Here is a 27,197-nt window from a genome sequence, read left to right on the forward strand (position 1 = left end):
ATGGCACTCATTCATTCTTTTATTCAACCAACTTTTATTTTTTTTTTATTTTTATTTTTTTTTTTTTGAGACGGAGTCTAGCTCTGTTGCCCAGGCTGGAGTGCAGTGGCCGGATCTCAGCTCACTGCAAGCCCCGCCTCCCGGGTTCACGCCATTCTCCTGCCTCAGCCTCCCGAGTAGCTGGGAGTACAGGCGCCCGCCACCTCGCCCGGCTAATTTTTTTTTTGTATTTTAGTAGAGACGGGGTTTCACCGTGTTAGCCAGGATGGTCTCGATCTCCTGAACTCGTGATCCGCCCGTCTCGGCCTCCCAAAGTGCTGGGATTACAGGCTTGAGCCACCGCGCCCGGCCTCAACCAACTTTTATTAAGTGCCTATTATAGGCCAGGTACTGCTAGGAACTAGGAAAAAAACAAGACTGAAATCATCACTCTAGTGAGGATTACAGAGATATAAAAGTAACTACAGTATAGTAAAGTGTGATAAGTACAAAAATATAGGCATATACATGGGATAGAAGCAACACAGATGAAATAGATGTTCATTCTAAGGGATGAACAGAAAAGGCGTGTGTGTGTGTGTGTGTGTGTGTGTGTGTGTGTGTGTGTGTGTGAGACAGAGTCTTGCTCTGTCGCCCAGGCTGGAATGCAGTGGTGCGATCTTGGCTCACTGCAACCTCTGCCTCCCGGGTTCAAGCAATTCTCCTGCCTCAGCCTCCTGAGTAGCTGGGACTACAGGCGTGTGCCACCACACCGAGCTAATTTTTGTATTTTTAGTAGAGACAGGGTTTCACCATGTTGGCCAGGCTGGTGTGTGTTTAATTTGAGTGCAGATGTCCAGAAAAAGTTCACAGAAGTGCTCTGGAAACTTCAGAGTTCAATACGTAGGAGAAAAGGAGGCAAGTGGGGATGTGGGGGTGACAACATTAGATAAATAGGAGTCAGATTATGAAGGACATAAGATATCATGTGACGGAAAGAGCCTTGAAGAGATTTTAAGCCTAAGAGTGATATGATCTAATTTTTAATGGTAAATCAAGGGGACAGTATAGGATTTACAGGGAGAGGGGGACTTGGTAATTAGTCAGAAAGATCTGGATTCAGATTCCATTTCTCCTTCTAACCAGTTGTGTGACTTTGAGCAAATGACTCTTTAAGCCTGTGTCCACATGTGTAAAATATAGTTGTGAAACGGAATGAGATTATGCATGCAGAGTTGCTGACACAGAGCCTGGCACTTACTGTCCATACCATAAACATTATTCTTCTCTCTTCACTTTCCAAGTGGATTTGCATGCACAGTGTGGGGAGTCGCTTGGTTGGGAGAGGGGTTGGTGTTTGGAGAGGCAGGAGTCCAAGAAGTGCCTTAGAAGCTATCACCTGAGGCCGGGCGCGGTGGCTCAAGCCTGTAATCCCAGCACTTTGGGAGGCCGAGACAGGCGGATCACGAGGTCAGGAGATCAAGACCATCCTGGCTAACACGGTGAAACCCCCTCTCTACTAAAAAAATACAAAAAACTAGCTGGGCAAGGTGGCAGGCGCCTGTAGTCCCAGCTACTCGGGAGGCTGAGGCAGGAGAATGGCGTGAACCCGGGAGGCGGAGCTTGCAGTGAGCGGAGATCCGGCAACTGCACTCCAGCCTGGGCGACACAGTGAGACTCCGTCTCAAAAAAAAAAAAAAGAAGCTATCACCTGAAGCCAGGTGAGAGATACGCCCTGAACTAAGGCCCTGGCCATGGGGATAGTTACAGACTTGAGAGCTAATTGAGAAGTACAGATCCAAAGGTCCTGGCATCTGATTAGCTATGGAGGATAAGAATAGTCTAGACTGATTCCCTTTGGGGCAATTGGACAGATGATGGTGCCATTTGCTGAGGTAGGAAACCATGAGAGCAAGTGCAGGATTATGGAGAACAAGATGACCTTCAGGTCAACCATGCTGCCACCAGTGTGCACACCTTTAGGCCCAAAGGGTGGCCAAGAGGCATCTGTTTGCAGCTGGGTAAGTGTGGACAGAGTTTGGATCTACGGACTGGGGGAAAGAGATCCAAATACATATACCTGAGGTTGAGTATAGGCTACAGCCTGAGGAGGAAGAGACGGGGACCAGCAGCAAGCCCATAGCTGGAGACTAGCTCTCATTATCCCACTATGTTCCAGCATAGAACACCAAAAAATCTGAGAATCAAGATTGTTTCTGTTGCAAGTGGCAGAACTCCAATTAAAATTAGCTTGAGCAAGAAAAGAAATGCATCGATTCCTATAACTGAAATCAGGAATCCATTGCTTGCCATCTCCCTGCTGTGCTTCCTCTAGGCTGGCTTCTTAGACAGGTTCCTGCTTTGCAGTGCCAAGCTAATACCCAGCAGCTCCAGGTTTATATTCTACCAGCTCAGCAACTCAGCAGAAATAGCTCACTTCCAAAGTTTTCACAAAAAGTCCCGGAGAGGGATCTCATGCCCATCCTTGAACATCCCTGATTGCTGTGGCCAGAGTGAGGAACACAAAAGTTGGCTAAACTGCAAGCCTACCCCCAAGAGGGGTGACATAAGACCCACATGACAATACAGACTGAGGGGATGGTTCCCCAGAAGAAAATCAGGGTGCTATTACCAGAAAGGAGGAGTGGATGCTGAGCAGACACCCATCATAGGTAAGCTGAGTTTGAGGTGCTATATAGCATTGTGGGTGATATCCAGTGGTCTCAGGTTGGAGAGAGATGTCTGAATGGAGATACAGCTTGAGAAATCACCTGAGGACCTTACGGTGGTAGCTGGGTGAGCAGATGCATTTCCTCATTGGATTGTGGAGAGAAAGAATGACCACGCCGGGCGTGGTGGCTCACACCAGTAATCCCAGCACTTTGGGAGGCTGAGGCGGGTGGATCACGAGGTCAGGAGTTGGAGACCAGCTTGGCCAACATGGAGAAACCCCATCTCTACAAAAAATACAAAAAATTAGCCGCGTGTGGTGGCGGGCGCCTGTAATCCCAGCTACTCTGGTGGTTGAGGCAGGATAATTGCTTGAACCCAGGAGGCGGAGTGTGCAGTGAGCCGAGATCCACCACTGCACTCCAGCCTGGGTGACAGAGTAAGACTCCGTTGGGGGTGGGGTGTGTGCCAGGGCAGGAGAATGACCAGATCAGAGGACCAAGGAAGAGACTCAGGGGTGGAGAGACTCCACCATTTCACAGTAAGACAGAAAGGAGCCTTGATCAGGAGGAGAAGCGGGGATTTAGGAGTTGGGAACTAAGTGGACCTTGGCATTGGGCACTTGGAATACAGAAAGGCCCAGGGCTCAGGGCTTCGGGTCCCTAGGAGGAGGAACTGAAAAGGCAATGCCCAACCCCCTAACTTCTAGACGTCTGGCCCTTTGGCCTCCCGCCCCTGGCCTCGCCCCTCGTTCCTAGCTTGTTTGCCACCTAGTGTCTCTCCGGGGAGCAAGAGTCCTCAAAGTTACATCATGTGCGGCGGGTTGGGCGGTGGCGGATGGGGGCGGGACCTCGAAGTCGGGGGCCGAAGGGTGGACCCAGTCCTCCAATGGGAGAGGTGGGTTTGGCGGTTGGGAGGCAGAGGTTGGGGCGGTGGCTGGGCCGACCTGGGGCCTGGAGCCCCAAGGCCGAGGGAGCCAGCCTGCTGGCAGGGCGGAGGAAATCTCGCGCCAGCCCTACCAGGTTCCGCCCCCGCGCCTGCCCCCCTCCTTTTTAAGCGCCTCCCGCCAGCCTCTGCTGTGGCTCGCTTCGCCGCGCTCCCTTCTTCCCCGCCTTCCATATCTCCCCGGCTCCGCTCGGTTCCGTGGCCACCCCGCAGCCCCTGCCCAGGTGCCATGGCCGCATTGTACCGCCCCGGCCTGCGGTGAGTGACCCCCGGCCCGGGGCCCACCCGCACCTTCCGCTGCGCTCGCCCCCTCGGGGCTGCCAGTGGCGCTCCCCTGCTCTCAGCCTCCGCCAGGTTTCCCGTCCTAGGCGGAGGCGGGCAGGGGCGACTGCTGTGGGTCCAGCCTCCCGCGCCGTGCGTCTCTTGGGAGGGCAGCCGGCCGGTGCTCCTCGTTTCCGCCCGCACCTCCCCTTCTCTGCCTCGCTCGCCTCCGACCGCGCGATCTCTGTCTGTCACTCTCAGAACTTCCTCTCCCTCCTCGCTCGTCTCTGCTGAGTCGGGTCTCCGCATATCCTCCTTTCCTTCCCAGATACCTCCCTCGGACCTCTACCGGGCTCCCAGCCAGCGCCCCAGGGTACTTCGAGAGGCAGCAGGGCCCTGGGGACAAGGGTACGTGAGCCCCGGGAGACTGAGCTCAGACCCCTTAAAGAAGATGGAAGGTTAAACATCCATTCCCGGCCTTTCCCGGACTGGAAGGACTGGAACCTGGCGGGAAGTCCAGGGCAGCCCGAGGGACCTGGGGCCAGGAGAGGGAGGCAAGCAAGGTGGGAGGAGGGTGCCAAGTTGCCTTCGTTTCTTACATAGCTGGCTTCTTCCTCTGTCCAGGCCTGGAGCCCCCAGGCTCGTCCTGTTCGTCTGCTCCTCCTCTTAGTCTCCTTTCTATTTATTCTCTGAGGCCTCTCTTCTCAGCTTTTGTCTCAGAGTCGGAAGTGACCCACATCTCTCGCACAGCCCGTTCCACGTGGGCAGCCCTTGTGGGTAGTCTTTGAAGGAAAGGTCCCACTTAGGGGGCTGTAGGAGGGTGTGGGGGCTTCACAAGAGAGAACGTGAGCGAGGCTCCAACTGGAGAGAGGCTCTCCTCAAGGATGTGTGTCTTGAAGATTAATGCTCAGGGAGAACTTCCCTCTGAGGCAGGAACAGACCCAGGTCCCAGTAGCCCTCCTCCCCTGCCCCTGGGGCCACACTGTTCATCTATCCTGCTTTAGCGGAAACCACCCCAGCTTCTACCCCAGCCAGACTCAAGCTCCCGCATCCATGCTCTGAGCTTTCTCCCTTCCCCAGGCTAACACCCTCTGAGTCCCAGCTGCCAGCAGGCTGCTGTTTCACCCTCCCACCAACACCAAAGCTCTCTAGGCATGTGGCCTCTAGGAAGGAGAGCCAGGGGAAGCACGGAGTCAGCGGTCCTGGGTGTGGGGGCAGTTTCTGATGGGCGAGGCCTTGGTAGAGGAGGAGAGTAACATCCTTCTCATGGCCTTTGCTCTCTCAGGCTTACTCCACCTTGGGTCCAGGCCAATCAGAGCAGACCTTGCTTCTCTCTCCCCCAGGGCCATGAGAGGACAGACAATAGGACGCTGACCTCCTAAGAATTAAGCCCATGAACTCCAGCCAGTGACACTCATTCCCCAGTGGTCAACCTTCCGCACAGTTCAAAAATACTTACCCGAGGGCAACATTTTACGCAATCATTGTTGGTCCAAGTGGGCAGCAGCAGATCAGGGCCTGGAAGCCCATCATCCAGTCACCTATTCTCTGTGCAAGAGTCCTCATCTAGAAACCTGGCACTGCAAAGACTGGGACCTTTGCTTGGGGCTTTCATAGTCTTACAGCATACACACCAGAAGGAAAGAATAAAAACAGTTGCCATTTTAACTTATAAAAAACTATACTCAAAAATGGAAATAAAATGGATGAGGCTTCAAACACCAGACATATGAAGTTGTCACCTGGGCCCAGCTTCTTGACACTTGAGCCAAAGGCCCCTACTCTTTTTTTTTTTTTTTTTTTTTTTTGAGACAGAGTCTCGCTCTGTTGCCCAGGCTGGAGTGCAGTGTCACAATCTCGGCTCACTGCAACCTCCACCTCCCGGGTTCAAGCGATTCTCCTGCCTCAGCCTCCTGAGTAGCTGGGACTACAGGCACACGCCACCACATCCGGCTAATTTTTGTATTTTTAGTAGATGGGGTTTCACCATGTTGGCCAGTATGGTCTTGATCTCCTCACCTCGTGATTCACCTGCCTCAGCCTCCCAAAGTGCTGGGATTACAGGCATGAGCCACCATGCCCAGCCATCCCCCTACTCATTTCTAAACATTGATTAAACAGTTAAACATGGGCATGGGCTACACATGCAGTAACATCAGCATGCCTACATGGACACTTCCACACAGCCAGGCATGTGCCTTTTTTGCTCATTTGGCCATATCTGTCCCTAACTGACTAGGAGACACCCTCCTCAAGCCTCATGAAGGCTACAAGGTACATGTGTCCTGAACACATCCCACACACCAACTGCAACATGCTCTTCATGGTCCCTGCATGCAGACATGTTTTAGCAGGCTGCAACAGCCCAAGCTTTCTGTCTCCCCACCACCCACCCCGTCCACCCTCGATGACAGCAGCTAGCTCATTGCTTCCCTGTTTCTCCTGTAGGCTTAGCTGGCATGGGCTGAGCCCCTTAGGCTGGCCATCATGCCGTAGCATCCAGACTCTGCGAGTGCTTAGTGGAGATCTGGGTCAGCTTCCCACTGGCGTTCAAGATTTTGTAGAGCACAGTGCCCGCCTGTGCCAACCAGAGGGCATCCACATCTGTGATGGAACTGAGGCTGAGAATACTGCCACACTGACCCTGCTGGAGCAGCAGGGCCTCATCCGAAAGCTCCCCAAGTACAATAACTGGTAAGCCTTGGGCTCCACAACCTGCAAGATAGGTGCACTGAGGCCACTTTGGGTTCACCAAGACATAATCAACTTAACTAGAACATCCTAATGGAATGAACAAGAATGAGAGCTTTGGGGTAAATGGACTCAGAAACTGGGATTTGCTCATGCCTATAATCCCAGCACTTTGGGAGGCCAAGGCAGGTGGATCACCAGAGGTCAGGAGTTTGAGACCAGCCTGACCAACATAGAGAAACCCCATCTCTACAAAAAAAAAAAAAAAATATATATATATATATACACACACACACACACACACACACACACAAATTAGCCCAGCATGGTGGCGCATGCCTGTAATCCCAGCTACTTGGGAGACTGAGGCAGGAGAATCACTTAAACCCAGGAGGCAGAGGTTGCAGTGAGCCGAGATCGCTTCATTGCACTCCAGCCTGGGCAATAAGAGCGAAACTCTGTCTCAAAAAAAAGAAACTGTTTTTTTTTGTTTGTTTGTTTTTTGTTTTTTTTGAGACAGAGTCTCACTGTGTCACCCAGGCTGGAGTGCAGTGGCTATGATTTCAGCTCACAGCAACCTCTGCCTCCCAGGTTCAAGCAATTCTCCTGCCTCAGCCTCCCGAGTAGCTGGGATTACAGGCATGCGCCACCACGCCCAGCTGATTTTTGTATTTTTAGTAGAGACAGGGTTTCACCATGTTGGCCAAGTTGGTCTCAAACTCCTGACCTCAAATGATCCACCCACCTCAGCCTCCCAAAGTGCTGGGATTACAGGCGTCAGCCACCGTGCCTGGTCTGGTTTGTAGTTTGTATTTTATTTTAATGCTAAATGAAGAAGCTGACATAAATAGATCCTTTGCTTTTTTTTTTTTTTCTCACCAGTTCAGGGAGATTTTGCCAGGGGCAGAGACCCCCAGAGGGCTGAGACCTTGGGGAAACACCCCTTAGATGGGGCAAAGTCTGGAGGAAGGGCCTGAGATGTGATTGGGTGGGGAAAAATAAGGCCAACAGAAGACCTGGAGTCAAAGGTGGACTTGAAAAAGTGGGTCTAGGGACAAGGGAAACCTCCTGACAGTACTCTCTCCCCCAGCTGGCTGGCCCGCACAGACCCCAAGGATGTGGCACGAGTAGAGAGCAAGACGGTGATTGTAACTCCTTCTCAGCGGGACACGGTACCTCTCCCAGCTGGTGGGGCCCGTGGGCAGCTGGGCAACTGGATGTCCCCAGCTGATTTCCAGCGAGCTGTGGATGAGAGGTTTCCAGGCTGCATGCAGGGTAACCAGGGCAGGGACAGAGTGGCAGGGGCATGGAAGATATGAACAGGTTTGGAACCCTTCATCCAGGGGATGCTTTCCTCCACAGGCCGCACCATGTATGTGCTTCCATTCAGCATGGGTCCTGTGGGCTCCCCGCTGTCCCGCATTGGGGTGCAGCTCACTGACTCAGCCTACGTGGTGGCAAGCATGCGTATTATGACCCGACTGGGGACGCCCGTGCTTCAGGCCCTGGGAGATGGTGACTTTGTCAAGTGTCTGCACTCCGTGGGCCAGCCCCTGACAGGACAAGGTAAGCACCTGCTCTGCCCCAAGGGGGACACAGAGGCCTTCTTGTACTCGGAGGAAATCCCAAGTCCTACTTCTCCACAGACCCTAAGAACCTGTCCTCTCTGGCAACCTAATTCCCAAGATCCAGAGCAACAGTCCCAGCGGAGGTGTGAGGCTGTGTTTGCAGAGTACTTTGCACAAGATTGAGAAAAGTCCGTGTCCAAGAATAGGGGCACAAAAGCTGATGGTTATTATGAGGTGGGGGGCCTCAGCCACCTCTTGGTGCTGCTACTGCTCCCAAGTGTCTCTCTTGCCAATCCCTGATCCCTCTGGCCCCTGACACCCCAGTTCGCGATGCTGCTGCCAGCAGCCCCATGACCCCATTGTCCCCAGGGGAGCCGGTGAGCCAGTGGCCGTGCAACCCAGAGAAAACCCTGATTGGCCACGTGCCTGACCAGCGGGAGATCGTCTCCTTCGGCAGCGGCTATGGTGGCAACTCCCTGCTGGGCAAGAAGTGCTTTGCCCTGCGCATCGCCTCTCGGTTGGCCCGGGATGAGGGCTGGCTGGCAGAGCACATGCTGGTGAGGGCCTGGTGAGGAGCAGGGCAGCTGCTGGGGACGGGGCAGGGGTGGGGCCTGGCCAGTGCCTCAGCCTCACCTCCCTCCTGCCAGGTGCCAGGCTGGTGGGCAGGGACTCTACTTGAAGGCCCAAAACTTTGGCCTCAGGCTGCTGAATGTTGGGGTTTCCCCTGCCACTCACCCAGGCCTAATGGCAGGGCAGTCACCTATATAGTGAATAAACATTGGTCCTCCCTGTTAAACCCTAGCTGTCCTTCCCCATGAAGGCCATGCCCTGACCTTTGGTGACCTCTTTCTTGTTCCCTCTCTCCCCAATGCACAGATCCTGGGCATCACCAGCCCTGCAGGGAAGAAGCGCTATGTGGCAGCCGCCTTCCCCAGTGCCTGTGGCAAGACCAACCTGGCCATGATGCGGCCCGCACTGCCAGGCTGGAAAGTGGAGTGTGTGGGGGATGACATTGCTTGGATGAGGTTTGACAGTGAAGGTGAGGGACCCTCAGATCACACTCTTGGTTCTGGCTCTTGTCAGAGACTCGAGGTCTCCTCTTTAGTGTTCACAGTGACTTTGTCAGTGAGAAAGTTTCCTGAACACCCAACCCTGCTCCATTCCTCTGGCAGCCCAGCCACCCTAGAGACAGCCTTTCCTCATCAGATCTTGGGTCCATCTCAGGACAGGGAGGGGTGGAGCAGGACCTTCTTTGGTCTTACATCTCAAGTTTTCCTTGTTTGGTCCTTCCTTTCTTTCACTTCTTCTAACAGGTCGACTCCGGGCCATCAACCCTGAGAACGGCTTCTTTGGGGTTGCCCCTGGTACCTCTGCCACCACCAATCCCAACGCCATGGCTACAATCCAGAGTAACACTATTTTTACCAACGTGGCTGAGACCAGCGATGGTGGCGTGTACTGGGAGGGCATTGACCAGCCTCTTCCACCTGGTGTTACTGTGACTTCCTGGCTGGGCAAACCCTGGAAACCTGGTATGTGCAGTAGGGAAGGTGTGGCACAGCCTCCAGGCCTCAGCACCTTAATGGTGGAAAAGCCTTCTCCACGACCTCCAGCCATCTTCTAGGACTGCTAGGAGGCACAGAAGTCATGAACGTCTGCAGTTTCCAGTCCCAGGCAAAATCTCAGTTCATGTCCCAACTCCACCAGTCACTGGTTTTGTGATCTGGCTAAGTTGCTCAACCTCTAAGCTTTAGTTTCCACATCAGTTGAATGAAGGTAGTTGTGATAGTACCTATCTCATCAGGTTGTTGGAGGATTAAAGAGTGCATAAAAAGGGTTTAGCACACTGACAAACACACAGTAGACTCTCAATAATAAATACAGGCTGATTTTTTTAATGAAAGGAAAAGGAAGGACTTTTGAACATTGTTACAGAAGGTATTGGGCTCCAAGCACTATCCATAAAGTTTGACCCATTAGGAAAAGGGAAACCTGCCTCCTCTGCTCCGACTGTCCTCCTGCCACTTGGCTCCCACTGTCCCCTGTATAATAACCACCGTCTAAAGGTCAGTATTGTTACCCTCACCCTTCCCCTGTCCCTCCAAAGCATTCACCCCAATCCCTTCCTATAAACAAAATTAGGTCAGTGCTTGAGTCTTTCCCAGAAGCTAGTTTCTGAATCCTGTCATTACCCCGGGTGCCTGGGAGTCCCACCTTTCCCTCGGCCCTGCACTCTGGACCTTCAGTATTCTTTCCATGGCCTTCTGCAGTCAGGCAGTCCAGACACCAAGGCGGGGGCAAAGAAAAGTGTGGGAGGGGAGGGTGGCCTTGTGGTCACTGAAGCCTATATTCAGGTTTGCCAGGCTGGCCTAGCAGTCACCCTCCTTGCCTCATCTAATCACCCTTTATTTTTACTAACACCATCATTAAGCCCCTCTCAGCCTTCCCACCCAACTGAGAAATCCAAGAAACTTTCATCTTTCCCCACAGGCTAGTTCCCCAACCCTTTCATCATCTCCAGATTTGGGGGCATAACTAAGGCACCTTGTCCCCAGCTTCAATTCCCAGAACAATACCCTGTGTTAGGGTCCTGCACTGGGTGCTGATGAAGGATGGCTCTTATCTGCGATGGGAGGCAGAAGCTGGGGATGGGACAGAGTGGGGATCTGGGCCCCATGGCTTCCTCACCCCCCATGTCTAACCAGCAACCTCCAGCAGAGAAGGGGATGTGTCCACTCAGGGGCCACACAGTGGTGCTTCATACATGTGCCACTGACTTAGTCCCAATCCCTCTCCAGGACACCTGAAGGTGCCAAGTATGACCTGGGCTCCTAAGGTTATCCCTACCCATGTGATATCCCTATCTCTGTTCTTCAAGCCCTATCACTTCATCAGGGTCTAAGCAGGGCAGGGAAATCTCCAGCATTTTGTTAGCTTTAAAATCAATTCCTTGCTGGGTGGACATCTATAATCCCAGCACTTTGGGAGGCTGAGGTGGGTGGATCACCTGAGGTCAGGAGTTCGAGACTAGGCTGGCAACATGGCAAAACCCCATCTCTACTAAAAATACAAAAATTAGCTGGGCACAGTGGCTCACGCCTGTAATCCCAGCTACTCAGGAGGCAGGAGAATCGCTTGATCCCAGGAGGCAGAGGTTGTAGTGAGACAAGATTGTGCCACTGCACTCCAGCCTGGCGACAGAGTGAAACTCCGTCTCACAAATAAATTAATTAATTAATAAAATAAAATCAGGCCAGGTGCGGTGGCTCACCCCTGTAATCCTAGCACTTTGGGAGGCCGAGGTGGGCAGATCACCTAAGGTCAGGAGTTTGAAACCAGCCTGGCCAACATGGTGAAACCCCATCTCTATTAAAAATACAAAAAAATCAGCCAGGCATGGTGGTGGGTGCCTGTAATCCCAGCTATTGGGGAGGCTGAGGCAGGAGAATTGCTCGAACCCGGGAGGCGGAGGTTGCAGTAAGCTGAGATTGCGCCACTGTGCTCGCTACAGCCTGGGCAACAGAGCGAGACTCCACCTCAAAAATAAAAAGATAAAATAAATTCCTGTTTGCATTTTGGTAATTTAGGAGAGTCTGTCTTCCCCAGTTTGCTGATGGAAAGTCAATTGTCTGAGGTACTAAGCTGACATTCTCAGTTTTTGCTTTAGGTTTGGGTATTTAAATAATAATCTCGCAAATAACAAAATAGTTTCTGGGGGAAAAATTATTATAACCTTATGCCCATATCTAACCCCATTCCCTTGAGCCCTGGTCAGTGCCAAGTGCCAGTAGCTTGGCACAAACATTAGTGTGCTGCCAAACCCCAATTCCTCTCCCACTCTTTTCTCACATAGCTCAGCTGGCAGCACCTTCATGGCTAAATAACCTGAGCTTTTGGAGATGCCCTGGCTCCCTTCTCTCTGCTCCTTATCACACAAAGTTCTAGGCAGCTGATGAGACAAAAAAAAAAAAAGAACCCTGCAAGAATGTGTGCCCATATATGTGTGTGTTGGGGGTCGACATGACCTTGGAAATAATAGTGTTTGTATTTCCTCTGCCAGGTGACAAGGAGCCCTGTGCACATCCCAACTCTCGCTTTTGTGCCCCGGCTCGCCAGTGCCCCATCATGGACCCAGCCTGGGAGGCCCCAGAGGGTGTCCCCATTGACGCCATCATCTTTGGTGGCCGCAGACCCAAAGGTAAACAACATGTGAGCTCCATGTTCTTGGCAAAAGGGCTATGTCTGTATCAGGGTCTACCTCCCTCCCTCTGATCCAGAGCCTCGGCCTGCATCTTATCTGTAGCTGTCTGTCTCCAGAGTTCTCCCCTGGTGAATGCAAACTTGGGAGGAGGCAAAGGGTCTGAAAATGGGATAGCCAAGGTCCTAGGAGAGACAGTACCAGTCAAGCTCACCAGAAGGGCTGGAGTGAGGGTCCAAAGAAAAGGGCTGCCTGTGACTCTGTTCATTGGTGATCTAGGGGTACCCCTGGTATACGAGGCCTTCAACTGGCGTCATGGGGTGTTTGTGGGCAGTGCCATGCGCTCTGAGTCCACTGCTGCAGCAGAACACAAAGGTGAGCACCCTCGCCATTCCTCCCTCTCCTCTGTGCACACACAGCACTTCCTCTCTCCCTTCCTGAGCCAGACCTTCCTTTTGTCCACCCCTGGAGTCTGATATGGCTCCACCTCTTCCCACTTCTATCTTTTCCCCATCCCTGAAGATATGCCAGAACCATGAGCCTTTCACAGCTTCTTCCAACTGGGTGCAGGGTGCCCTTCCCTTCTCCAGTGAGAAGGAAGATTCCTTACCCATCTTGCTCCCCTCCCTAGGGAAGATCATCATGCACGACCCATTTGCCATGCGGCCCTTTTTTGGCTACAACTTTGGGCACTACCTGGAACACTGGCTGAGCATGGAGGGGCGCAAGGGGGCCCAGCTGCCCCGTATCTTCCATGTCAACTGGTTCCGGCGTGACGAGGCAGGGCACTTCCTGTGGCCAGGCTTTGGGGAGAATGCTCGGGTGCTAGACTGGATCTGCCGGCGGTTAGAGGGGGAGGACAGTGCCCGAGAGACACCCATTGGGCTGGTGCCAAAGGAGGGAGCCTTGGATCTCAGTGGCCTCGGAGCTATAGACACCACTCAGCTGTTCTCCCTCCCCAAGGATTTTTGGGAACAGGAGGTTCGTGACATTCGGAGCTACCTAACAGAGCAGGTCAACCAGGATCTGCCCAAAGAGGTGTTGGCTGAGCTTGAAGCCCTGGAAAGACGTGTGCACAAAATGTGACCTGAGGCTGTGGTCTAGCAAGAGGACATAGCACCCTCATCTGGGAATAGGGAAGTCACCTTGCAGAAAATACTAGCAATTTGATATTAATTAACATCTTCTATGTGCCATAGACCTTCCCACAAAGACTGTCCAATAATAAGAGATGCTTATCTATTTTACACAAGATTTGTGCTGTTTTCATTTCCCACCTATTTTCACAGGCTTCCCTCTAACACCAATCTCACAATCTTCTTCCAGCCCCTGGAAGAAGCACAGCCCAGCACAACCAAAGATCTGTTTTACAGGCAGCTCTAGCACTGGGTCACAGACATAGGAATTGCTGGGAGAAGGCACTATCCACTCTATGTCCCGAGTTCTTAAAAAAAAAAAAAAAAAAAGGTGAGGCTCGGCACCGTGGTTCATGCCTGTAATCCCAGCACTTTGGGAGGCTGAGGTGGGCGGATCACGAGGTCAGGGGATTGAGACCATCTTGGCTAACATGGTGAAACCCTGTAGCTACTAAAAATACCAAAAAAAAAAAAAAAAATTAGCCAGGCGTGGTGGCGGGTGCCTGTAGTCCTAGCTACTTGGGAGGCTGAGGCAGGAGAATGGTGTGAACCCAGGAGGCAGAGCTTGCAGTGAGCCAAAATCGTGCCACTGCACACTCCAGCCTGGGTGACAGAGAGAGACTCCATCTCAAAAAAAAAAAAAAAAAATGGTGAGGGCCTGAGCAAGCTGTTCAGTACAGCCCCCAGGCCTAAAATTCCTGATCTCCCACTTAGATTGCAGAAGCCTCTACAACCCCATTCTCCAGTGAAGTGGCTTCATTGTCAGTTCTCAAATTTGTTCTTCCTCCACCTGACCTGGCACTGGGAGTTACATAGTATTCATGGAGGCATATTCAATATTAGGACAGCTAACAACACTTCTGTAGCACCTTCTATGTGCCAGACACTGCCGAGGCCAGCTCGGTCGGGGAGACCCTAACCTAGTGGTGCTAGAGGAATTAAAGACACACACAGAGAAATATAGAGGTGTGGAATAGGAAATCAGTGGTCTCACAGCCTTGAGAGCCGAGAGCCTCGAACAGAGATTTACCCACATATTTATTGACAGCAAGTCAGTGATAAGCATTGTTTTTATAGATTGTAGATTAACTAAAAGTATTCCTTACGGAAAACAAAGGGATGGGCCAAAATAAAGGGATGGGCTCTGGCTAGTTATCTGCAGCAGGAGCATGTCCTTGAGGCACAGATCGCTCATGCTATTGTTTGTAGTTTAAGAACCCCTTTAAGCAGTTTTCCACCCTGGGTGGGCCAAGCGTTCCTTGCCCTCATTCCGGTAAACCCACAACCTTCCAGCGTGGGTGTCATGGCCATCACGAACATGTTGCAGTGCTGCAGAGATTTTGTTTATGGCCAGTTTTGGGTCCGGTTTATGGCCAGATTTTGGGGGCCTATTCCCAAAATGTCCCCCTTATTTGATTTGCAAAGTGATAAAAACAAAGGCAGCTTTGTCACGCTGAGCTACTTCTCGCAGGAGTCGCAGGAGTCGGGATCCGCATCTGCGGACTATACAAAGACAAATGACACAGATTAAAAGCACAATCATCATTGACATCACAGAGCTTCCAAGTGTTTTTATCCATTTTAATGGGTTACTAGCTGCTAATCTGTCTGCAGCTTCTTCAAGCACTCCGGTTCCTGGCATTAAGGTCAGGTGTGCCTGGGATGCCTTAAATGTTTGTTCTTTTAATAGTTTCTACAAATCCTTGTTTAGCTCCTACAACAGGCCACATCATTTGAAAGTGAGATGCCACTATACCGCCATGGTTCCAGATAATAGGAACTCTTGCCGTACTTCTTATCATTTCTACCATCTGACCATTTTGTTCAGACCAGCTGAACATAGTGTGACCATGGCATGCAGACTGAGAGGTGCAATTCAAGCTAAAGATTCCCTTAGGGGACCAATTAATAATGACTCCATCGGAATCGGAGAGCAGCACTTCTGCCTGTTCTGCAATGCAATCTTCCTAAACAAGTATGTTCATTTTTTCTAACTAAGGCAATCCTGTTTACAAATAGGTTTTTGAGGGCGGTATGCCTCAATTATAGGAGAAGATTTATTATGGTAAATACTGAGATCAGAAAGCGTGTATAACTGTGTCATAGAGTGATTACATCCAGACATTATTGCCAGACAAGATTGATAAATATGCCCAATAAGTATAATTGTTCTCTGTGTTAGCCCTTGTTGAAGAAATACTCATGGCAATGGTGATCACCGCTATCATAGCTACCATTAAATTACTCATTGTGACTGATTGTCCCACTTTGCTCAGGTTTTCTTCCGCCATCTGTGACTGCTTCTTGATCTGTCTCCAGGTGGGTGGCTGTGTTCGACGGGTGTTGCTTGTGACAGTTGGGATCCTCCTCTCTCAGCATCAGTCTTGACATGGCTGCAACTGGGGGGTCCTCGGGATCCTTCTGGAATCTCTTTCTCAGCATCTCGCTCATGATAAGCTTTCAGGTGTCTTGATGGTATCCAAATTGGCTGTTGATTTTGGCCTGGAGAAACACAAACATAACCTCTACCCCAAGTTTATTATTTTACCTATTTCCCAACTTTTTGTTATCAGATCTCTCCACCAAACCAGTTGTTCGGCTTCTGTCTTTGCAGTTGGTTTCTGTAGATGCTGTTCAGCTGCTGATACCATCTGGCCTTTGGGCAGACTCAAAAAATTTAAAGTTAATAATGCTAGATTCAGTTGCATCTGCAGTGTTCCATATTCCCTGTTTTCCTCCCTCTGCTTTTGCAGCTGCCGTTTTAGGGAGAGATTCATTCTTTCCACTGTGGCTTGTCCTTGAGAATTATATGGGATACCAGTAATGTGTTTAATATTCCATACAGAGAAAAATGTAGCTAGAGATTGGCTAGTATAGCCTGGGACATTATCCGTTAACCATTTTAAAGGCAGAGGTTCTGGAGGCTTAACAATGGCCGCCATCAAAAATGATATTCTAAACCTTGGTGGGAACTGTTGTCCTTTTGCTTGAAGCGGTTTTTTTTTAACCTTGCAAATTTTTCCTAGTCCCATACCAGGGACATACCCCATTTCATGAATCATATGTTGACTTTGAGGGCTATATAATTGTTCTGGAATACTTGTGCTCCCCATTGTTGCAATAAATCTCTTCCCCATAAATTTATAGGTACAGAAGTTATAACTGGTTGAATAGTCCCAAGTTGTCCATTGGGCCCTTCACAGTGCAAAATATAACTACTTTGATATACTTCAGGGGCTTTACCAACTCCAACTATGTTAAATTGAGCAGGTTGAATTGGCCAAGTGGGCGGCCAGTGCTGCAGAGAAATGATTGAAATGTCGGCTCCTATATCTACCAAACCTTTAAATTTCTTTCACTGAATAGTTATTTCACAGGTAGGACGTTTATCAGTAATTTGATTTACCCAATAAGCTGCTTTGCCTTGTTTATTTGTGCTTCCAAATCCTCCTGTTCATTTAATTTCACTTTTCCCCCATTCCCGCATATGGCACAATCAGGAGCTGTGCTATACGCTCTCCTGGCTCTGCTTTCCAGGGAACAGAAGTAGATATAATAATTTGAATTTCCCCATTGTAACCTGAATCAATGACTCCTGTTTATATTTGTACCCTTTTTAAACTTAAACTAGACCTTCCTAGAAGTAATCCTATCGTCCCTGCTGGCAAGGGTCCACAGACTCCTGTTGGGACCTTTTGTGGGGGTTCCCCAGGCAGAAGGCTCACAGCTTTTGTGCAGCATAAATCTGCTGCGGCACTACCGGCTGTGGCGGGGGACAGGCATTGTACAGGGGTGAGGGAATGGCCTGAGCCAGAAATGCCCCGGTTTGGAATGGGGCCCGGGATGGGCCCCTCATAGCGTCTCCCGAAATCGGGTTCCCATCTTTATCAAACTTAGAGTGACACTGTTTAGTCCGATGTTTTCCTTTTTTACATTTTGAACATATTTCAGGTTCAGCAGTTTTCTTTTTTCCCCTATCTGGTGGCCTGACTTGCTGATTTTTTCTACATTCTTTTTTAGTATGACCATGCTTTCCACAGTTAAAACAAGCTCCAGGAAACGGAATATTTCCTTTATCCACTCTTGGTCCTGCCATTGCCTGTGCCAACAAAGTAGCTTTATGCAGATTACCTCCGATACCATCACAGGCCTTGATATAATCAACTAAATGTGCTTTCCCTCTAATAGGTTGCAGAGCAGCCTGGCAATCAGGCTTAGCATTGTCAAAAGCTAATAACCGTAACACTATATCCTGAGCAGCCGAATCTGCAATCACCTTTTTAAGAGACTCCTGTAACCAAGCTATAAAATCCGCATACAGTTCTTTTGGTCCCTGCTTTACAGCACTAAAGAAAGGGTATTGTTCTCCACCTGAAGTGATTTTTTCCCAAGCTCTAATGCACACTCCTCTAAGCTGCTCTATGGCATCATCCTGCATGATCACTTGTGCATCTAAACCAGCCCAGCTGCCGACCCCCAAAAGTTGGTCTGCAGTTATATTACTTTGAGGTTGGGCCTGGGCGTTGCGAGCAGCCTGAATGGAAGCTTCATCTGCCCACCAAGTTTTAAACTGTAAGAACTGAGCAGGAGTTAGACAAGCTCAAGTAAGAGCATCCCAGTCAGTAGGAATCATCCCACTGGAAACAGCAACATTCTTTTTTTTTTTTTTTTTTTTTGAGATGGAGTGTTGCTCTGTCACCCAGGCTGGGGTGCAGTGGCTGGATCTCAGCTCACTGCAAGCTCCGCCTCCCGGGTTTACGCCATTCTCCTGCCTCAGCCTCCCGAGTAGCTAGAACTACAGGCGCCCACCACCTCACCCGGCTAGTTTTTTGTATTTTTTAGTAGAGACAGGATTTCACCGTGTTAGCCAGGATGGTCTCGATCTCCTGACCTCGTGATCTGCCCGTCTCGGCCTCCCAAAGTGCTGGGATTACAGGCTTGAGCCACCGCGCCCGGCCGAAACAGCAACATTCTTTTTTTTTTTTTTTTTTTGAGACGGAGTCTCGATGTGTCGCCCAGGCTGGAGTGCAGTGGCGCAATCTCGGCTCACTGCAAGCTCCGCCTCCCAGGTTCACGCCATTCTCCTGCCTCAGCCTCCCGAGTAGCTGGGACTACAGGCGCCCGCCACTGCGCCCAGCTAATTTTTTCTATTTTTAGTAGAGACGGGGTTTCACCATGGTCTCGATCTCCTGACCTTGTGATCCGCCCGCCTCGGCCTCCCAAAGTGCTGGGATTACAGGCTTGAGCCACCGCGCCCGGCCTTCAGCAACATTCTTTAACAGTCCCATTACAAAAGGAGAACCTGGTCCATACTGATTAACAGCTTGCTTAAATTCTTTGAGTAATTTAAAAGGAAAAGAGTCAAATGTAGCTATAATATTTCCCTGTTGATCTGGGGGTGTATTCTAACAGGCAACTGCCAAGCCTCCAAATCACCCTCTCATCTAACTTGCTGAGCTCCTGCCTGAATAGAACTGAGAGCAGTCGCTCGAGGCCCTGCTCGAACAGTCACTGAGGCAACTACTTTTCGCCCAGTGATCCTCCGGAAAAGAAAGATCTGGAGGATCAGGCCACTCTTTTTCTTCAAAATAATAATGATGGGTGCAGAAGGGTAGGGATGAACCTCTCCCTCCTTTGCCGCTTTAGCTTTAGCTGGCAAACAAACCTACTGTTACTTCTTCTGTTACTTCATTATACTCTCATTCCTCGTCATCATCAGTGTGAAAAGGTTCCAAGGTGGAATGAACCAGAGCCCACACTTGTCCCACTGTTACCCTGCTGCTTCCGAGCTCCCCTTCTTACTCACCACGGGGATTGCTTTAAGAGTACTCAGGTGTCCTCCACCTTAGTTCCACATTCTCCAACTGTCGCTCTGGCGACCCTTTGACCTGAATTTGAGCCCCCACATACGGGCACCACTTGCCAAGACCAGCTCGGTCAGGGAGACCCTAACCCAGTGGCACCAGAGGAATTAAAGGCACACACACAGAAATATAGAGGTGTGGAGTGGGAAATCAGGGGTCTCACACCCTTCAGAGCTGAGAGCCTCGAACAGAGATTTACCCACGTATTTATTGACAGCAATAAGCATTGCTTTTATAGATTACAGATTAACTAAAAGTATTCCTTATGGGAAACAAAGGGATGGGCTCTGGCTAGTTATCTGCAGCAGGAGCATGTCCTTAAGGCACAGATTATTCATGCTATTGTTTATAGTTTAAGAACCCCTTTAAGCAGTTTTCCACCCTGGGTGGGCGAGGTTTCCTTGCCCTCATTCTGGTAAACCCACAACCTTCCAGTGTGGGCGACATGGTCATCACAAACATGTCACAGTGCTGCAGAGATTTTGCTTATGGCCAGTTTTGGGGCCAGTTTATGGCCAGATTTTGGGGGCCTATTCCCAACAAGGTACTGTTCTAAGCACATATGTAACAACCCTTTGGGGGAATTACCATTTTACAGATGAAGTAACAAAGGCACAGAGAGGTCAAGTAATTTGTCCAAAGCTTCACCATTAGTAAACAATAGAACTAAGGGTTAAAGTGATAAAACTGCACAGACATGTCTTTCATAGTAGTATAGACATCTAGAACTGCAAGGACCTTAGAAGTCACCTATTCTGCCGGGCGCAGTGGCTCATGCCTGTAATCCCACCACTCTGGGAGGCTGAGGAGGGAGGATCACCTGAGGTCAGGAGTTCAAGACCAGCCTGGCCAACACAGTGAAACCCCTTCTCTACAAAAATACAAAAATTAGCCGGGCATGATGGCAAGTGCCTGTAATCCCAGCTATTCAGGAGAATCACTTGAACTCAGGAGGCAGAGGTTGCAGCGAGCCGAGATCATGCCATTGCACTCCAGCCTGGGGGATAAAGCGAGACTCCATCTCAAAAAATAATAGTAAAATAAAAAATAAAAAGTCACCTATTCCGTGTTTCTCAAACTTAAAAGTGCCTTTGAATCACCTGGCGATCTTGCTAAAATGCAGATTGTCACTTGGCAAGTGTGTAGTAGCCTGAAGATTTTGTTTTCCTTACAAGCTCCTGGGTAATGCTGATGCTGCCAGTCTGGGGGCTACAGTTTTGAGTATCAAGGTCTTAGCCTAAATTCATCTGAAATCAACTTTGGAGAGTTATCAGGAAAAGGGTGCAATGATCTCACATAAGTCAGGAGCATCAGCTTAGGATAACTTCTGTGCAATCTGGATCAGGCTGAGGGAATTATAAACTAAGGTGGGTAGTATGGGAGTCTTTACCCAGAAACAGGGAACAAACTTCAACAAATAAAATGGAATTATTGGGAACTCCTTCAAAGGAAAAACCTAGAAGAGGAAACACCAAGTGTTCTCATAGGAAATGCCAGTGACCAGCCAGAATGTGTAAAAATCTAAAGGTCAGAGTGGAACAGAGGTTATAACAAAGTTAACAATGGAGTATACTGTACTTTAAAACACAGCCAGCCAGGCGCGGTGGTTCACACTTTGGGAGGCCGAGGTGGGCAGATCACCTAAGGTCAGGAGTTTGAGACCAGCCAGACCAACATGGTGAAATCCCATCTCTACTAAAAATACAAAAATTAACCAGGCATGGTGGCACATACCTGTAATTCCAGCTACTCAGGAGGCTGAGGAGGGAGAATCACTTGAACCCAGGAGGCGGAGGTTGCAGTGAGCTGAGATCACACCACTGCACTCCAGCCTGAGCAACAGAGTGAGACTCTGTCTCAAAAAATAATAATAAAATAAAATTTAAAAATAATAAAAGACAGCCAAATTCTTAGCTTCATAAATAGCATGTAACTGAATACCATCAGAAGCAGCATAGCACAGATATTAAACACATAGTAGACTCAAGCCAGAGGTGCCTCTCAGTTGCTTCATCTGTAAAATGGAAATGCCTACACCTTACAATCTTGTTGGGAAGATTAAGAGTCAGTGGAATAAAGCACTCAGAACTATTCCTGGCACTGAATAGTCATTTAATACATGTTAGCTATCATCACCTTTCCACTTTATAATGATTAGAGTAGGCCCTGTAAGCGTATATTACATATTGCTGACTCTACAGTTTAAAAGGAACAGGAGCAATGTAAGTAAAATCTAGGAGAGAAAGAAAAAAGATTTAAAAATAAATCTCTTCAGCTAAGAGGCAGGGAACTGGAGTTCCAGGCACCTTTCCGGCATCTAAATGCACAGGGACAAGAAAGTGTTAGCCTTCAAAATGATTTTTAGGCCGGGCGCGGTGGCTCACGCCTGTAATCCCAGCACTTTGGGAGGCCGAGGCGGGCGGATCACAAGGTCAGGAGATCGAGACCACAGTGAAACCCCGTCTCTACTAAAAATACAAAAAATTAGCCGGCGTGGTGGCGGGCGCCTGTAGTCCCAGCTACTCAGGAGGCTGAGGCAGGAGAATGGCGTGAACCCAGGAGGCGGAGCTTGCAGTGAGCCGAGATCGCGCCACTGCACTCCAGCCTGGGCAACAGCGTGAGACTCCGTCTAAAAAAAAAAAAAAAATGATTTTTATTAATTAGAATAAAATTGGGCTGCATGCCCTTCAGCTCCAGATAACTGATAAAATATAGTTAACACATTATAATCTTTTTATTTTAAAATAAAACACAGATAAAGAAAACCATCTAAAACAAAGGTATGGCTGAATAAACTATCATAAAGTGAACACCTTTGGAACATCACCCAGGGAAAGAAACAGAACTTTGCCAGACACCAACCCTGCCCCGCCCCGCCCCTGTTGCCCATCTCTATCACAGCCACCCCTTCCTGCCATAGGGGATACTATGGTGAGTAATAAATACTTCTTTGCATTTTTTTATAGTTTGATCACCTAAATGTAGATCCTTAGACACTATAGTTTAGCTTTGCTCCCATTTAAAAAAAAATTTCGCATGACTTTCAAGTCTCTATCAGTCTACAGATTCCGGATTCCCCCTCCATTCCTTTCTTTTCCTTCAATTAACCCATTAACGAATACAGACCCAGATGTTCAGTGTCTAAATGCATTAACTCACTAAGGATTGCAAAACAGCCATATTTGAGTTGTCATAACAGTTGCAATAATTTTATAAAATAGACATTTCTATTTCATCACCCTGTGGTATCATTTATACAGGAACAGCAAGATAACTGCTCAATTCTTTATTTGCCATCTTCAAAATAATGATTTGATTTCCTATCAATCCTTCAAAAAGGTAACCAGTTAGTTACACACAAACATTATGAACTCATGGATTTAAACATACTTAGTGTTTATTAAATTGACCTTATTAAATGTTCAAATTGTCCCACATTTGGCTATGGAAGCTAGGCCAAAAACAGCTGAGTCCTTTTGACATGATACATACTCCTTGCTTCCCGGCTATATGGTGTAAGTTGCTCCATGCTCATCGTGTTCATTTCCTTTCCCAAACCTGGAATCAGCCATTTCTCTAAGAAGGTCTGGCTTCTTTCAGGGGGAAATGGCATTTTAAGACCACAATCTGGATGCTAGGAGTGTTCATTGATATTGGATTGGTCATTGTTTCTAGATCTTTTTGGTGGGTAGCGACAAGATAAAACCTCATGAATTCATACTGATATGTTCTATTCAAAATCAGGGCTACAGGGGTTTCTGGTGTTTTCCTGAGACACGGACTTGCTTTGTTGCCCAGGCTGTAATGCAGTAGTGTGGTCACAGCTCACTGCAGCCTCGAATTCCTGGGCTCAAATGATCCTCTTGCCTCAGCCTCCCGAGTATCTACAGCAGCAAGCCACCACACCTGGCTAATTTTTATTTATTTTTTTTTTTAGAGATGGGGTCTCACTATATTGGCCAGGCTGGTCTTGAACCCCTGGTTTCAAGCAATCCACCTGCCTCAGCCTCCCAAAGTGCTGGGATTACAGGTGTGAGCCACTACCCCGGGCCACTAAAGGGTATTTACTTATATTACATCTGTAGCTCCTACCCTACACACAGAAAAATCTGATTCTTACAGACACAAGATATGAGAGTATTAGAACATCCCATAATTACTTAGTGGCTTTCTAGTCAACACATTTTAAGTCCCTAGGTAAATTAGCACACTCTCCATTTCCATCGACACAGAGAATGCTACAAGGCAATGTTTAAACACCTGTATGAGCATCAGTCACTTCCAAAAATGGAACTGTCCCAGGAGCTCTGTGTGGTCACCAGGCTGGGGGCTGCAGTAGAGGAAAGGAGGACAGGATTAGCTAGAGAATGAAAACGCTCCTTTCTTTCTCTCCTCACCAGCCCAGCCTGCCCTCTAGTGGAGATGCTAACGAGCAGGAAACAGGCCAAAACAGGTCATGCAGGAAGTCAACTAGCTGACATTTACTTAGCAATTACCAGAAATTGTCCTAAAACGGGTGCCGAAGGTAGAAAAACCTCTCTGTGGCTTTAAGTGACTTTAAGTGCAACTGGAGGGAGTAGAGGTTACCCAAATGAAAAGTGCTTCACAAACTGTAACCAAGCAACATACCAAATTTCAAAATCAAGAGAGGGCAGGCAAAGTTGAGTATATCAAAACAACTTCACCATAATTATTTTTAAAGATATGTTATTTTATTTATTTCAATAGACACATTGTATACCCTAAGATATAAATGCTCTTACACATTTTGAAAAACATTACAGGTCATAGTGAAATAATCAAGTTCATAGGCTTAAAAATCTTTTGCACGTGGCCAAGCGTGGTGGCTCATGCCTGTAATCCCAGCACTCTGGAAGGTCAAGGCAGGCAGATCACGAGGTCAGGAGATCATGACCATCCTGGCTACAAGGTGAAACCCCGTCTCTACTAAAAATACAAAAATTAGCCAGGTGTGGTGGCGGATGCCTGCAGTCCCAGCTACTTGGGAGGCTGAGGCAGGAGAATGGCGTGAACCCGGGAGGCAGAGCTTGCAGTGAGCCAAGATGGAGCCACTGCACTCCAGCCTGGGCAACAGAGCAAGACTCCACCTCAAAAAAAAAAAAAAAAAAAAAAAACTTTTATACCCAAAAAAATTAATCAATGAATCCAGTGTTGAATCTTATATTCCTTCCCATTTGATGTGAAAGAGGATTCACTTTGGTCATAAAACCTCAGCTATTTTAACATTTACCATGACTTTTAAATGTTTTATTCAATAATGTACAAGTTCCATATTACAAAAGCTTGAATTAAAAGATTTTATTCAGGTTTGAACTAATTTATAAGAAGAAGAGAAAAGAGAATCAAAAAATGAATAGTTAAGGGGATAAATTTAACAGAAGTTTTTTGTTCGCTTTTCTGGACCTCGGGTGCTATAGCTGTATTAATCATAACCCTTTGTAGAAGCTACACCTTTGTCACCGGTTCATGCAAGCCTTCTCCACTTTTTTTAATGATGTAATGAGCTGGGTATTATTATACTTTTTTTTTTTTTTTTCTTTGAGACAGGGTCTCATTCTTGCCCAGGCTGGATGAAGTGCAGTGGCACCATCATGGCTCACTGCAGCCTTGACCAGAGTCAGTTGATCCTTCCACCTCAGCATCCTGGGTAGCCAAGACTACAGGCCCAGCTCAATTATTATTATTATTATTTTTTGTAGAGACGGGGTTTCATCATGTTGCCCAGGCTGATCTCAAACTCCTGGGGTCAAGTGATCTGCCTGCCTCAGCCTCCCAAGGTACTGGGATTACAGGCGTGAGCTACCAAGCCTATTATACTTTTTAATGAAAAACTGAAACCACATTGTTTTTGCATCTATTACATGTCACCAGAAGAAATTATTATCTTTTTTTTTTTTAACTTGACAATGTAGTTTGCACAATTTCCCATGGTATAAAAATGGAAGGCTACAACAAACCTGTACCAGGAATAAGTACCTTAAAAAAAAAAAAATGAAGACTACACCACCATTTTAATAGCTACCTGGTATTTCTGTGTCTATACCACATGGACTATAATTTATTTAACCAATTCCATATTGCAAGATATTTAGATCTTTGTTTCCAGTGTTCTACTTTTATCAGTAATTGCTATGTAGAACACAAATTTTTATGCAGGTCCGGGCTAGATTTCTGGAAGCAGTATTACTGAGTCAAAGGGCAAGACTGAGGGAGTTGGGTAGAGACAGCCTCCCTCTGATAAGAAATTTTCCTGGGAAGGTGCAGAGGTAAAAATAAACAAGGTATTTATTGGCATATTTGCTTGGCAGAATTATCAAAAAATGAGGTTACTAAATATAGACAACCAGGTTTGGAAGTTTGTATTTGAAACAATGAACAATAGTGAGCCATTTGTTGGTTTTCTGTTTTTAGAGACAGGCTTTAGCTCTGTGCCCAGGCTGGAGTACAGTGGAGCAATCATGGCTCACTGCAGCCTCCACCTCATGGGCTCAAGATTCCCTCCTTCAGCCTTCCCAAGTAAGTTGGGACCACAGGCACGCGCCACGACGGCCGGCTATTTTTTTTTCTTTTTGTAGACTGGGTCTCACTATGTTGCCCAGGCTGGCCTTGAACTCCTGGCCACAAATGATCCTCCTCCTCGGCCTCCCATGGTGCTGGAATTATAGTCGTGAGCCACTGCACCCGGCTCACTTGTGGGTTCTTCAGCACGAAACGCTGTTAGAGGAGGATTCTTCAACAGATCAACTGGCGGAAGAGACGTAGGTGTTTTTTTGTTTGTTTAGTTGGTTTTTTGTTGTTGTTTTTGTTTGTTGTTTGAGTTTCGCTTTTGTAGCCCAGGCTGGAGTGCAGTGGCGTGATCTCGGCTCACTGCAACCTCCGCCTCCCGGGTTCAAGCGATTCTCCTGCCTCAGCCTCTCGAGTAGCTGGGATTACGGGCGCACACCACCACATCTGGCTTTTTACTTTTTTTTTTTTTGAGGCGGAGTCTCGCTCTGTCGCCCAGGCTGGAGTGCAGTGGCGCGATCTCGGCTCACTGCAAGCTCCGCCTCCCGGGTTCCCGCCATTCTCCTGCCTCAGCCTCCCGAGTAGCTGGGACTACAGGCGCCGCCACCACGCCCGGCTAATTTTTTTGTATTTTTAGTGGAGACGGGGTTTCATTGTGTTAGCCAGGATGGTCTCGATCTCCTGACCTCGTGATCCGCCCGTCTCGGCCTCCCAAAGTGCTGGGATTACAGGCTTGAGCCACCGCGCCCGGCCGGCTTTTTTTTTAAGTAGTGACAGGGTTTCACGGTGTTGGCCAGGCTGGTCTCGAACTCCTGACCTCAGTTGATCCACCCGCCTCAGCCTCCCAAAGTGCTGGGATTACAGGGGTGAGCCACCGCGCCCGGCCAATGTTTTAAAAAATGATTCCGTAACATTCTGAGAGAATGCAGGTAAAATCAATCAATAAATAACGATCCCGATTTTCCAGGCTGGATAACCCAGAAACCACGGAATCTTAAAGTCTCAATAAACGTTAAAGCACAGATAGTAAGTAATCTGGCAATAAAGTATGGGCGCCCAGCATACTGCCTACAGACCGCCTACATAATCAGTGGAGTCCAGTGCAAGTTGAAAATGCCAGGCACTTGCTTTGAAATTATTGATAATTTCAAGACCGTTAACAGTAGAACATTAAACCAAGCATTCAGGACCCTTCTAAGCGCAGAACCCATCAAAGCTAGCCCTGGTGACAAGCTCAGGCCTCCGGGTCTGGAGACTAGAAGACGTCGCCCGAAAGCTGGCCAAACCCTCGCCCTCACTGGGAGAGACCCCAGGAGGGCCCAAGAGGGCCACGAGCCCTCGCTCCCATCGCTGCCCTCAG

The 27,197-nt window shown here is 48.6% G+C and overlaps 2 protein-coding genes across 10 annotated transcripts in view; one reads left to right on the plus strand and one right to left on the minus strand.

Moving 5' to 3' along the window:
* The window catches only part of NRL (neural retina leucine zipper), a 38,490-nt gene that overhangs the window by 10,118 nt on the left and 1,175 nt on the right, over positions 1 to 27,197 (minus strand). The window contains exons 1-2 of one of the 6 annotated variants that reach the window (XM_065547482.1): positions 3,886 to 4,539; positions 2,751 to 2,936 (exon numbers count right to left, since the gene is read on the minus strand). The exons of 2 other annotated variants lie outside the window; for them this stretch is intronic. The gene's annotated coding sequence lies outside the window, so the exon portion shown is untranslated. Of the gene's footprint in view, positions 1 to 2,611; positions 2,937 to 3,885; positions 4,540 to 14,409; positions 14,952 to 15,015; positions 15,951 to 27,197 lie in introns of those variants that run through there. 3 more of the 6 variants (XR_010587837.1, XM_065547481.1, XR_010587834.2) reach the window with 3 other exon arrangements.
* Positions 3,588 to 13,559, plus strand: PCK2 (phosphoenolpyruvate carboxykinase 2, mitochondrial). 4 transcript variants are annotated; one of them, XM_015453621.4, is made up of 11 exons: positions 3,588 to 3,671; positions 4,184 to 4,263; positions 6,304 to 6,549; positions 7,637 to 7,821; positions 7,909 to 8,112; positions 8,484 to 8,671; positions 8,991 to 9,153; positions 9,428 to 9,646; positions 12,175 to 12,312; positions 12,592 to 12,687; positions 12,944 to 13,559. In XM_015453621.4, exons 4-11 carry the CDS (start codon positions 7,764 to 7,766, stop codon positions 13,396 to 13,398), a joined length of 1,521 nt encoding a protein of 506 aa, XP_015309107.1. In that variant the 5' UTR covers positions 3,588 to 3,671; positions 4,184 to 4,263; positions 6,304 to 6,549; positions 7,637 to 7,763; the 3' UTR covers positions 13,399 to 13,559. The 4 variants fall into 4 exon arrangements, with proteins under 4 accessions (XP_015309107.1, XP_045253413.1, XP_005560972.1 ...); XM_005560915.5 differs by lacking the exon at positions 3,588 to 3,671 and adding an exon at positions 3,728 to 3,852; XM_045397478.3 differs by lacking the exon at positions 4,184 to 4,263.

This window comes from Macaca fascicularis, chromosome 7 (genome assembly GCF_037993035.2).
Source record: "Macaca fascicularis isolate 582-1 chromosome 7, T2T-MFA8v1.1".
Lineage (NCBI taxonomy): Eukaryota > Metazoa > Chordata > Mammalia > Primates > Cercopithecidae > Macaca > Macaca fascicularis.

Bases quoted from the DNA above. Each gene is read 5' to 3' on its own strand.
- PCK2 (XM_005560914.5), top strand. From the start codon at position 3,824: ATGGCCGCATTGTACCGCCCCGGCCTGCG. The intron at 3,853-6,303 runs GTGAGTGACCCC...TTTCTCCTGTAG, and splicing joins TTGTACCGCCCCGGCCTGCG to GCTTAGCTGGCATGGGCTGA. The intron at 9,647-12,174 runs GTATGTGCAGTA...TTCCTCTGCCAG, and splicing joins GGGCAAACCCTGGAAACCTG to GTGACAAGGAGCCCTGTGCA.